This window comes from Hippichthys cyanospilos, chromosome 19 (assembly GCF_059441005.1).
Source record: "Hippichthys cyanospilos isolate Australia breed blue-spotted pipefish chromosome 19, RoL_Hcya_1.0, whole genome shotgun sequence".
NCBI lineage: Eukaryota > Metazoa > Chordata > Actinopteri > Syngnathiformes > Syngnathidae > Hippichthys > Hippichthys cyanospilos.
The window spans coordinates 16,135,391-16,147,061 of NC_142387.1; the positions used below are offsets into that span (position 1 = coordinate 16,135,391).

At 48.0% G+C, this 11,671-nt stretch overlaps 1 protein-coding gene across 1 annotated transcript; it reads right to left on the reverse strand.

Annotated features, from left to right (window-relative positions):
• Window positions 1–132: 132 nt before the first annotated feature.
• topbp1 (DNA topoisomerase II binding protein 1) lies at window positions 133–11,205 on the reverse strand. The gene is made up of 28 exons (XM_088401789.1): window positions 10,863–11,205; window positions 10,685–10,781; window positions 10,394–10,528; window positions 10,151–10,294; window positions 9,711–9,892; window positions 8,908–9,101; window positions 8,589–8,765; window positions 7,785–7,951; window positions 7,308–7,471; window positions 6,984–7,231; window positions 6,514–6,839; window positions 6,254–6,426; window positions 5,660–5,871; window positions 5,196–5,521; window positions 4,773–4,946; window positions 4,580–4,695; window positions 4,391–4,514; window positions 4,156–4,317; window positions 3,614–3,692; window positions 3,365–3,545; window positions 3,039–3,265; window positions 2,169–2,311; window positions 2,008–2,095; window positions 1,755–1,918; window positions 1,548–1,676; window positions 974–1,063; window positions 731–892; window positions 133–327 (listed from the first exon to the last, which is right to left on the reverse strand). Exons 2-28 carry the CDS (start codon window positions 10,769–10,771, stop codon window positions 199–201), a joined length of 4,503 nt encoding a protein of 1,500 aa, XP_088257915.1. The 5' UTR covers window positions 10,772–10,781; window positions 10,863–11,205; the 3' UTR covers window positions 133–198.
• Window positions 11,206–11,671: the final 466 nt, after the last annotated feature.

Here is an 11,671-nt window from a genome sequence, read left to right on the forward strand (position 1 = left end):
TCGGTGTGCCTGCAGCCAATAACAAAGCATGACTGGACATTTTGTGGCGGGCCCACCTCGGTCATCAATCACAGCTTGTAGCCACACTGCAGTCTCTCTCTCGCCAGCCACACGCCACAGAGGGACGCCACATGCGCTACGCTTACTTTATTTCAATTTTATATACAAGAATTGGAAGGAGTGAGCGAGTGCCCGCTGTCAGTGCAAACGAGACTTTTTCAGGCGGGAGGCGTGTTCTGCCGCTTTGCGTTTCAGCGACGGCAAGCCGGGCGCCTCTTCGGGGGGGCTCTGGGCCAGGAGGTAGAGATCCGGAGAAGGGATGGGCTCCTGCGGGCGGAGAAAACATCGTAAATCCACACACATAAACGTGTCCGCAAGGCACGGGAAAAGCCCCGTTGCTTGCCAACGACGATAGCATTTAAGTAGCCCTCATTTGCTACGTCTTCAAATAATTGGAAAAAGAATAGGATATTAGTTTTTGTCTTTTGTCGGCCACGTAGTGTCATTAGTTACATTTCAATATTTTTGGAAAGAAAGATTGGTATTTTTGTGATATCTCTCCAAATGACCAATGTATGCTCCCTGTGATTTTTTTCAAAAGCATTGAAATTTGAAAAAATCTATGTGTGAGGATTTTTCTCCCTTTGTCCAACAGAGCTTGGTGTCACTCAAATGACTTATTTTCAAAAGTAGTACCGGAAAAATCGGGATATGATTGTGAGGCGTTGACCTGCATGAGGTAGTCGGCGATGTATTCGGGCTTGAGGCACGTCACCCCCTGGGCGGAGGCCTCAGACACGTCGGCCCGGAAGTCTCCCGGCCGGAGGCGGCCGAAGTCGGCGAACAAGTGGGTGGCCACCTTGTACGTGGAAGGAGACGCGCTCGGCAGCACCTGCAGCAAATCCCGATGACAAAGGACTTGGCGCAAAGCGTTTTGTTGTGTTGACGGAGACGACAACGGCGGCGGGCAGACCTTGGCCCCGCCCGACTGCAGCAAACGCCGGAAGCCCGCTTCTCGGCTCTGGTCGATGTTCAGCATCACCGTCCAGCCGCTGAAGGCTCCCTGGGGGGGAGCGTAAAAGATCCAAAAATTGAAGTTACATTTATTTTTGTTCAAGTTTGTTTTGTTTGTTAAAAGATGAGTGCATAAAACCCCTCAAAAATGTTCAACTGGTCCAACTTAGAAGAAAAAGAACATTTTTGAGTCTTAATTTGTTTTGTTTGTCTATCTTCCAATTTCTGTCGTTTCTTTTGTTGAAAAAAGTAACATAAAATTGATATTTTTTTCTGATACGACTTAGGAGGCGGAAAAATATCAAGAAAAACAGCAAAGTAAACCATAAAAATTTGTGAACATCCGCAACAAAGTGAAGATACAATAACCACACTGCGATGCAGCAAGAGAACAGCGTACTTTTTTTTCCCCCCATGACAGACTGGCAAAATGACACAAAAAAAACCTCCATAGTAGTTTGAGTCCAAAAGTTTGGAAGCGTGCGCGTTTATTCCCCACACAAGAGCGCAGTTCGGAAGGCGGCGCCACGTACTCCCCGTCGCGAGGTTCCACGCAGGGTTTTCCTCCAGCGCATGGCCGCTATGGCTAAGCGCCTCTGCTGCGAGCTGATGGAGGGCAAAGCGTCCAGGATGAAGCCGCTGCCCCACTCGTAGTCATCCTCCTGGAGCGCGAGACGCAAAAACCCAATGACAAACAATCACGACCGGGGCGGGATATACCGCGGCGCCGGCGGGCCGACCGGCAGGAAGCGGCCCTCGGCTCGGCAGGCCTCCAGGTAGGAGCGGTGAAGGATCCATTTGCCGGCGGCCATGGCCGCCAGGTACTTCTCGTTGCGCAGGGGCATGCCCACGACGATGTGCGAGCAGCTGGGGTCAAACGACTGCTTGTCCAGGACGACGCCACCTACGGGCGGGGCGGACGAGAGGACGGAAGGCAGAAATGAAGCAAAGGGCCCCAGCCCCCCGCCGCTTCCGTCTGCGGTTTCGACTCACCGAGCTCTTCGATGAGGTGGCTGTAGTCGATGCGTTCCTGAGGGGCGAGCGAGGACATCTGGAATCTGGGCGGCGGCTTGTCGTCCTCCTAAAAGTAGTAAGGCGAGCTTTCAGCCTCGAGACGCCGCAGCTCGCTCGTCGCGCTCAATTTGAACTCTCGCCTTTGGCTCGGGAGCCACGGTGGCCTCGGTGAGGGGGAAGGCGACGCTGGGGGCTTCGGGAGTCAGGATGTGATTCTTTGGCTCTTCCTCCCGGGGCGTTGCAGCTTTCTTGCCCATTTGCTGCTCGATGACGTTGCAAGCCGCTGATGAGAGGAGGAAAGGAGAGCGAGATTATCTTGTATTTTTCTCTTCAAAATGAAGCAAATATTTTTGCAATAGACAAAAAAAGAAGACTTCAAGCAGAGTGCCGTGTCATTCCTGATGGACTTAACGTAGGAACGCCATTTGTAGTGGCGTCTCCATTTCTCTCTGGGAGAGCTCATGTGATTTCATCTGTTTTTATTTCTGGCTCATTGCTGATGATAAATGTGCATCTTGCGCATACAAATAAAGGCATGCAACGTCCAAAGTCACGATGAAACCTGTCACTATCGAATATTGTTAAATGTATTAACAACTTAGTGTTTATTTAGTTTTATTTACGGGAAAAACAAATAACTTAAATAATAATAATTTGATGGCACAAAAGGTTATCGGTCTGCTTTCAAAACAAAAGAAATCAGAAAATCATTACCGCTGAAATCAGAAAAATTTGGACTTCAAATAAAATAACGGCTTTAAATGATAAATTGATTATTAAAAATAGTTGGAGAAAAGTATAATTGATGAATTGTGGATTAATCAATTGATTTTGACAGCTCCAGTCACACAATTTAGAAATAAGTTGCTACATGTTCCAATTAATTTGCTCTTAATATGAAAAGAAAAATGTACTGTTTCAGTCAGGACATGATAACATTTCCTAATACCTGAAACCTTAAAATCTGACGTACCACCACCATTTGAGGAAGGTTTAATACAGGTACGCACCCAACTCCACCAGTTCCGAGTCGGTCATAGGGTCCTTGTCCTCGTCGCGCTGCGGCCCAGTCTGCGGTGGAGGCGGCGGAGCCTGCGAGTGCTGGGAAGGGCTCCCGGGCCACTGCAGGTTGTCGGCCAGTTTGGCCCTCTCCTCCCTGGCCGTCGGATCGTCCCAGACGATCTGCTCGCTTTGCGAGGGCTCCGTGTTGACATCCAGAGCGGCGGCCCTGGAGACCCTTACATGAGGAACGGGAACGTTGTCTTTTTATTCAGCGTGCTTGTTACATTTTTGAAAGAAGAACATTTGTGGAACCACCCCAGCACACTTTCCACACCTTAACGCTTCCAGGGTGCGCCTGCTGCCGCCAGGCGTGTTGGGGGTGGAGTCGGCACCCGCCGAGCCCGTTCGTTTGAGTCGTGCTGACGTCCGCCTGCCCGTTGTCATTTTGGTGGCTGACATGATTTCTTGGAGGGCTTTTTGAAGGTTCTCTCGCATCTGAAGAGTCTCAGAAGTATCTGAGAGGAGGCGGTGAAATAAAGGACATGCCTTTTATTTTGAAGGCGAGAGCTGGACAAATACCCACCGGTCTTGTCATCTTGATCCGCGGTTCCATCGCTTGCACGACGAGAGATGGAAGCATCTTCTACGGCCTTATGCTCTGACTGGAGGACAGATGCTAAAATGTTAACGGCTACAGTATAAGGGCACACCATCACAGACTCATTCATAAATGATGCAAAAGCATTGGGTGCTACTGTCAAGAGAGGGATACAAAGTTGACAGTCGGTTTTTGCTGAATACTTTGGAACCTATCACCTACTATTCTCCTGCTGCGGGGGGGAGTAGTGCACGAAATAAGTCAGGGAGGAGCTAAGATTAGTGTTCTGCGAACAAATCATGTCAGCCATGTAAATACATGACACTGACATGAACGAAAGGACAGTAGGCTTGCAACGTATGATCTTGTCCTTGCATTCTCTTCGTTCACCACTAGAAGTCGCATTTTCAGTAATTTGAGGAACTGAGTAATTAACAATGAGACTGAAAAGAAAATCATTTGGCTTTGTTCATTTCTGACTCTTTTGCATCATGGAAATATTGCTCTTCCTGAAGAGCGTGGCCTACTTTTTCTTCCTGAGCTTGCGTGTTGTTCAGCCGTTGTGCCCGTGTGACAGGCGGAGGAGACCTCTGCGAGCTGCTGGGAACCTGACTGAGGTTTAGGCTCATCTTGGGATTGTAGGTGAAAGGATACAGAGACTCAGGGACGCGCCTCTGCTCCTCGGCGCACTAAAAGACACGACAAACGCACGCCGGTGTTCAAAGGTTTCGGGGAACGCGAGCAAGGCTGCAGGAGACGTACAGCTTGGAGCCAGTGTTGAGAGACAACGTGGAGGCACCGCTCCTTAACGCCTCGGTATTCCCGGCTGTTGTCGCCCGTTCGGCCCTGGTGGATGAAGTGGGTGACGCTATCGTCGCAGGACCACCTTTGCACAGAAACACGACTTGTTGTTTTTGTTTTTGCCAAGACATGATAGTGGGTTGCGACTACCTGAATTCGGCTCCCAGAGAGGCGGCAACGGCGTTCAGTTCGCTCTGCATCTTGCTCAGCTTCTTCCCGACACAAATCACAACGCCTGCGAGTGGCCCGGCCCCCTTTTGAATCACCTTGAGAAATCCAAAGATCAGGAGAAAAGAAAGGGGAAAAAACAAAACAAAAAAACAGATGTGGTGTGGCCGCCAACCTGTTTTGCGGCAGTGCTGAGCTGTGGGCTGGCAGAAGCTGCTTGCATGTCCCCACGGGCGCTGTTGGCCAGCGCCAACTTCATGTTCCTGTTGACCAGGTCCGTCAGCGGTGTCTCTGCCCTCTCGGTGGGCTTGGATCTCCCACCTGGCGTGTCCAACGCTCCCAAGGCGTCCTGTGGGTCATAGACACAGCGATAATTTGGCATTCATTAAATGCTAACATTCATTAATTGATGTTTTTTTCTTTGTTTTTTTAGTTGTAATTTATTAGGAATAATTCAGTTGGTTCGTTTTAAGTTAAAAAAAAACAGTCCACAAAGGATTAAGGCCGATAAAATTGGGTCCAATGCGCTCCTTGGCCTTGAACGTTTTCAGACAGGATAATCCATGAGAAGCCAGCGTGGACCGTTGCCACCCCCTACCTTGATATTGAAGGAGGGCCTGAAGAGCTGATCCTTGTTGAGGAAGCGCGACGGCGTGTCCAGCTGCAGCGAGGGCTCCTTGCCGAGGCCCTTCCTTCGGCCGACCTCCTGGCTTTGCTCGGGCGTGCCCGCGTCCTCCTTGGACTTCATCTCGTCCAGCACCGAGCGGAACAATTTGCTCTGGAAGCGGCCCGGATCCAGCGGCGTGACAGCCTTACCGCTCTGCGGCCCCGGCAGCGGGACCTCGGGGGAGGGGCGCGCCGGTCGAGACGGCGGCGGCATGGGCGTCCTCTGAGAGCTGCCGACAAAACTCTCCACCTCCTTTTCTGGGGGAGAAATAGAAAACCGCCAATCAAAATCAACAATCATACTTTCCTTTTTGCGGCACCTCCATTTTGGAAGCCATGTGAATGCAGTACTTTGCGAACTCGCCGCATAGGAAAAAAAATAAAAAAATTGCAAACCCGGAGAAGGCGGCAGGTCAACCAGGAAGCGGTCCTCGGCCGCTATTTGGCCGGTCCTGGCCGACGCAACCACCCAGTGCATGGTGACCGCAGGGAGTCCCCACTTTTTGGCCGCCTCGTACTTTGTGCCGTCGGGGCTCTGCAGGACAAGGTGAGTGCTGGCCAGCATTTCTTTCTTGGGTATGGCGAAGCGCACAAAGTAGTCCTGAACGCTGTGGGAGCGCAAAGGTGCAAATCACAAGGAAAACGGACTTTTTAATGTTACATACAAATAGTTGCTTCACTGGAGTTTTTAGACCCATCAAGTGTGAAAATAAATAACCACGTCAATCTTAGCTTATCTACCGGTAAACATGCCTTTCTGAATTTTTAACCCAACTGTGATGTAACAATGAAGCTAATTTCCATATTAGTCACCCCACACAAAGTTTCTCCACCTATGACATGGAAGCAAAGATTAGGAAGATCTAGAGCCACTTTGTACCAAACGGTATCATAGCAAAATCAAAAAGTAAGTTGATCTGGGGTGTACCAATTACATAGCCGCACGCACAAGAGGCTAATCACATCGGAACAATAAAAGGAAAGACGTACGTGGCTCCCAGGTGCTTGGCCAGTTCCACCAGCGCCTCACGCTCAGCTCCCGCAAACTGGCTGACGGAAAGGACGCAATCCTTGAGAGGGGAGCGTCCTTGCATCACGGTAACGGGAGTGAAGAAAGGGTTGGACGAGAGCTCCAGAAGACACTCCCTCTCTACACACGAGGCCTGTTGATTCGGAAGAAATATACAAATAATAAATATGAAGGGGACCCCCAAACACAATGGCGGCACAAACCAAATTTGTGAACTCACCAGCCAAGTTTTGGTGACCACCTCGTCCACCGTGGCTTCCACAGAGCAACCCAACAGGGGCACCGCGGCGTATTCGGCCACGGCGCGCGTTCGGCTCGCCAGCACCCGGCCCCCGTTGTCTGTCACCAGCAGAGAGAGCTGGGCCTCCGTCTCGGCGTCGAATCCCCGCAGCAGGAAACGTTTCCCGGAAAACAGACCCGCCGCGCTGGCGTCGTGCGCGGTGGAGTCCGGCTCGGCTTTGCCCCTGCGGTTGAGGGTCCAGGAACGCTCGGCGGCCATGTTGAAGGATGTCCCGTTGTTAAGTTTGGCAGGCGGTACCTCATCCACTTGAAAGAAAACACATGGTCTGGTTCAATATCCCACCGATTTTCCATCGAATAACCCCGCTTTAATTGAATCAAACAGAGCATCTGGCCAATTGCTGGTGTATCAAGACAAGCAATGGAGCTCCACCGTATGTCAAAACCCACCTACTGTGGGATCGTCATCCATGTACTGCGAAAGGAGTTCTTCCTCTGCCTGTTTTAGTTTTGGGGTGCTGGGACTGGCAGCAGGGGGCCCCTCCGAGGACCTGGAGGAAGCCAAGCGACGGGCTGGTGCAACCAAGACATCTGCCAGGGAGGGAGGCGCACAGTCCGGGTGAAGGAAGCCTTCTTCTGGGAGGAGGCGACCTTTGGAGAAGCTGTCCAGCAGCCATTGGACTGTCACCACGTGAGGTCTGGTAATAAAAAAAAAAAAAACAATTCTATTGTGAATGTCATCATCTCCATGAAGCTCCTGAAATTGAAGCCAACCTGTGAGTGGCTTTGGACAGAAAAGTATGGAGGTCCTGGTCAGGTTCTCCCAAGATCACGTGTGTTAGTTCCTCGCTGGGCTGGTTGAAGCGAAGGCCCCCCGCGGCGCTCACCAGGCGACGCAGCTTCTCCAGCTTCTTCACGGGCAGTCCGCAAAGATAGAGCTGGATGAGAAAATGAGCAAAGAAAAGCTCACACAAAACTGGATGAGAGGGGAAAACACACCTGCTTCCAAAACCACATTTAAAATTGTACTCACTTGTTACCAGAGATAGAGACATGAACTCATTCACTGCCATTGACGACTATAGACGTCCAAAATGTATTTTAACTTGCCTGGCAGTGAAAGAGTTCATGGCAGTGAAGTAAAAACATTTACAGACAAATTAAACATGCACAAAAGTGTTATGACGTCAGCGCTCCTCATAAAAAAGATCACATAGTTACACAAAATGTGAGGAATGTTCTGACACTTGCCTTACAGCCATCCAGGATGTCTTCCGCTGGACACACGGTGAGATCCAGATTGTCAATGGGGTCGGGGGTTTCCGCACGGCTGACGCTTCTGTTGGCGGGGGCCGTCTCGTTGACGGTGGCGCTGGCGTTGAAGGATATGCGACTCAAGCCCAGCAAAGAAGGAGCATCTGCATGCAAGACCAGGCCTGGATTTCATCGAGCGTACGGCACTTCATACTTCATTCTGACATACGGTGTTGACAAAATTACATGGAGAACATTTTCTTTTTTGAAATGTCTCAACTCCTCTCTCAGCTCGATAGTGCGGCACTTGTATTGGTCACATAAATAGAAGATAAAGAATACGATTGAGAACTGTTATATTTGCCTTACGCGGGTGTTAGTTAAAGCAGGGGTCCCCAACTGCCGGTCCGCGGCCCGGTACCTTTTTTTGTTTTTTATTCAAGTGCATGTATCGGGTCAGATAATACTCTCGGCAGCAATATCTGTTCCTATCAGAAGAGGAAAAGTTGCACCCCTACTTTTAATGTAAAACAATACACCAAAGATATATTTACTGATAAAAATTTGACAAAAATGTTCCTTTGTAATATTTTTGGGGTGGGGGTGCTGGAACAACAAAATTCCCTTTCTTTTGGGAGGGATGATTTGAAAGTGGAAAATGAATTAAATTAGAGAGTCATGACTTTCTCCATCTCTCAACAATGGTTCAGTAAATACATTTAAAAAAAAACCTATTTACGGTTCTCTGTCTATACGGAATTAACAGTGAAAAAAATGTGGTGGATTGTGATGCGGACCGACCTTCCTTGCTGCCGGAGCCGGTGGGCGTGGAGGTGTTGGGCCGGCTGCTTTTGGAGGCGTGGCGCTCCACCACGTAGTGGCGCTCATCCTGACAGGTTCCCTTGTCGATGCTGTCGAATAGCCAGCGTGCAGACACGCAGAAAACCTTCCATTTGCGCGCACACTCGTACTTCTGACCTGTGCACACCCACGGGATGGGGAAAAAAAAATGAGTGCGCTCGTACTTTGACCTGTGCACCTAACACAGCTGCTTGTGGGAAAAAGACAAATAAGATCAAATAAAAGTAGGCTCTCAAGAGCCAGACGGCGAGCGACTTGCCGAAGGGCTCTTTGACGATGAGGTGCGTGCACTCGCTCATTTTCAGCTGGCCCGTGTAGCGGCCGCCGTGCATCTCGCACAGGCGCTGCACTTCCTTGCGCTCGGCGCCGGAGAGGCCCGTCACGCAGACGGTGCACCCCTGCAGCACGGGGCACAGGTGCTCCTCCTCAGGCAGCTCCGTGTACCTGAATAGACTGAGGAGGCGGCCACACATCTTGTCAAGTGCACCACTGTGTCTCTTTCTTCCAACACGCAAGGTAACCATATCCCATAATACGCCTGCATTTCAGGTTCACAGTCCTATGACACTGCAGATTTTTCTTATGTCAAATTGTCAGCTTATTTAGTTCTGCCTTTCATTTATTTTGGGCAAGTTCTCTGGGCAGGTCAAAGTTCCAAGACATCAAAATCTGTTTATAGAATATTATAGAAATATTTGAGGGCCTTGTTCATGTTTCCTTTATTTTTATTTTCACAAAATGGTAGCCACTTTACATTACCGATTATTGATGTATATTCTGAGATGTCCTAAGTTTGTCACTTTGGGCACCAAAAAGAAAAAATAAACATTTGATTTTTTTTGTAGATGTCACAATAACTTTCTCTGATCTATATTTTACATTCTCTTATTTTGTTGATTTCAGTATATTCTTGGGTGCTCATTGCACTTTCATACTTTGTTCGTTTGTTGATATGACAAAAAGTAATTAAATGTTTACTCACTTTCCCGCAACCCTCCACTCAAAAAATAAATAAATAAATGTGATGTATAAATATGACACTGCTGGGTTTGAGCCTCTTACCTGTTTTGAGAGTTCTTCCAGCATGCTTTGACCCAGGAAGGAAGCAGGATGGGTTTGCCCAAGTTGGCGGCCACCAGGTACTTTTTACTGCCCACCTCACCGGCGATTAGGTGTGTGACAAACACATTAAAGTCCAGAGAGACGCGCCCGCCCATCAGCTGCACCAGATCCATCACCTCAGCCTACTCACACGTTCAGAAACGTTACACAGAAATGATGCATAGATAAGTCGGAATAATGCACAACGATTGACTAAGTCTAATTGAGTATGTTACCTCCTTAAAAAAAAAAAAAAAAAAACACCAAATAAAAAAACTCAGTCTCAGGCAATTTGATTTTATCCAGAAATATTTGACTTGCGACTTTCCAGTTATTTCCATTGACCCTTGAAGCTAAAATCTGGGTCAATCTGCAAATGTTCAAATAAAGAGATGACCGACCCGGGCCGTTTTATTCAGGTTGGTGCAGGACACAGTGACGTTGGCCATGGCCATGTTGTACACCGGCTTCTCCGCTTTGGGCACGCAAATCTGCTGTTGCAGGCAGAACACCACCACCAGAGGGCTCACAATCCTACACCCCAGCTACGATAAGACACACACAAAAAAGGACCATAACATGTAAGAGTCCGGGAAACGCTGATGTCAACGCTGCGGAGAATAAGGGACAGGAATATATTGTACATTTTTGCAGTGCTGGAAGGCAGGAGTGTCAAATTCACTGAAGACAAACAAAGACTTGTCCTTTTGGTCCATCTTCAACACAGCTTCTTCGTCAATTTTCTTGACGTACTTTTCAGACTGCAGTTCCATAATAGCCTGAAAACAATGTTCATAATCAGCAGCCGTAGGAGCAAATTGGGACTCTTTGTTATATTTAAAGTTGCAAAATCTTTCGATGTTTGATGTGAAGATTCCATTGGAATTAATGGAAGCATTCCCATCCTTTTGAAACACTTTCAAACACCAGCTCACCTCATAAGCTTTGGCAGCATATTCTGATGTTTGTCCTTTACTCCCAACAAACTTGACAATAAAGTTTTCCTTGTCTGCTTCGGACATGCTGGAGAACCTAGAAAACATTTAACGCCAACACTGACACATGTACTTTGATTAGAGATAAATATGAAGCTTAAATGATCAAACCACTTACCCCTTCAAGACCGTGCAGTTACATTAACATTAATACTTCAACACGCTTGGAAAAACAATTCGTCTTTTTTGTTGGAAGCAGAATTTCAGATAGCGTTGCTGTGACTGTCATACACAGCTTATGCTAACTTTACAAAACATACTGTAACTCGAGTAATAACCGGTCGGCTAAAACGGCGTTTGCTTGGCAAAACATCACTCGTACTCATTTATACTTGCGAGTAATTGGTCGCGCGTTTGCGGAATAGGCCGACATGTTTTTTCTTATTGTTTTGTTTTCGAGGGTTTTCGACGACCATTAACTCAAATGTCAAGTCGGCGTCCTTATTCGCGCCACAACGTCACTTCCGCAGTCACAAGATAATTAAACCGTGTGGAAACATTTCTTATAGGCGGATACGCTTCATTGCAAGAATCATAAATTGCCGGAAGTTTGCTGAAAGAATGCATTGATATTTACGTTGTGATGATTCACCTCCACCCACTTATATTAACTGATTAACTATGCCTCGCTTTCATCTTAGATTGCAATGTCTATACTTTCGGTGTTACAAGTAAATTAAACCGAGTGGAGTGCGACACTGACGAATTAAGAGTCCGACAAACAAATTGTACTGTTCTTACAGGGGATTTGTCGGTTTACGACCAGCGTATTTTATCGCCAATTTACACAAACGCAGTACTGTGAGTTATGGTTAAAAAAAAAATCACTTATAGCAATTAGATGAAAACCAGTGAACCTGATTGTGCAAGCTATTTCACAGCCCACCTCACATGATTTAACGCCCTTTGCATGACTGTATTAGAAAT

Coding starts and splice junctions, on each gene's coding strand:
- topbp1 (XM_088401789.1), bottom strand. CDS start 10,771: ATGTCCGAAGCAGACAAGGAAAACTTTATTGTCAAGTTTGTTGGGAGT. Junction 7,472..7,784: donor ACATCCTGGATGGCTGTAAG/GCAAGTGTCAGA, acceptor TTTCTCATCCAG/CTCTATCTTTGCGGACTGCC. Junction 3,266..3,364: donor CGCACCCTGGAAGCGTTAAG/GTGTGGAAAGTG, acceptor TCCTCATGTAAG/GGTCTCCAGGGCCGCCGCTC.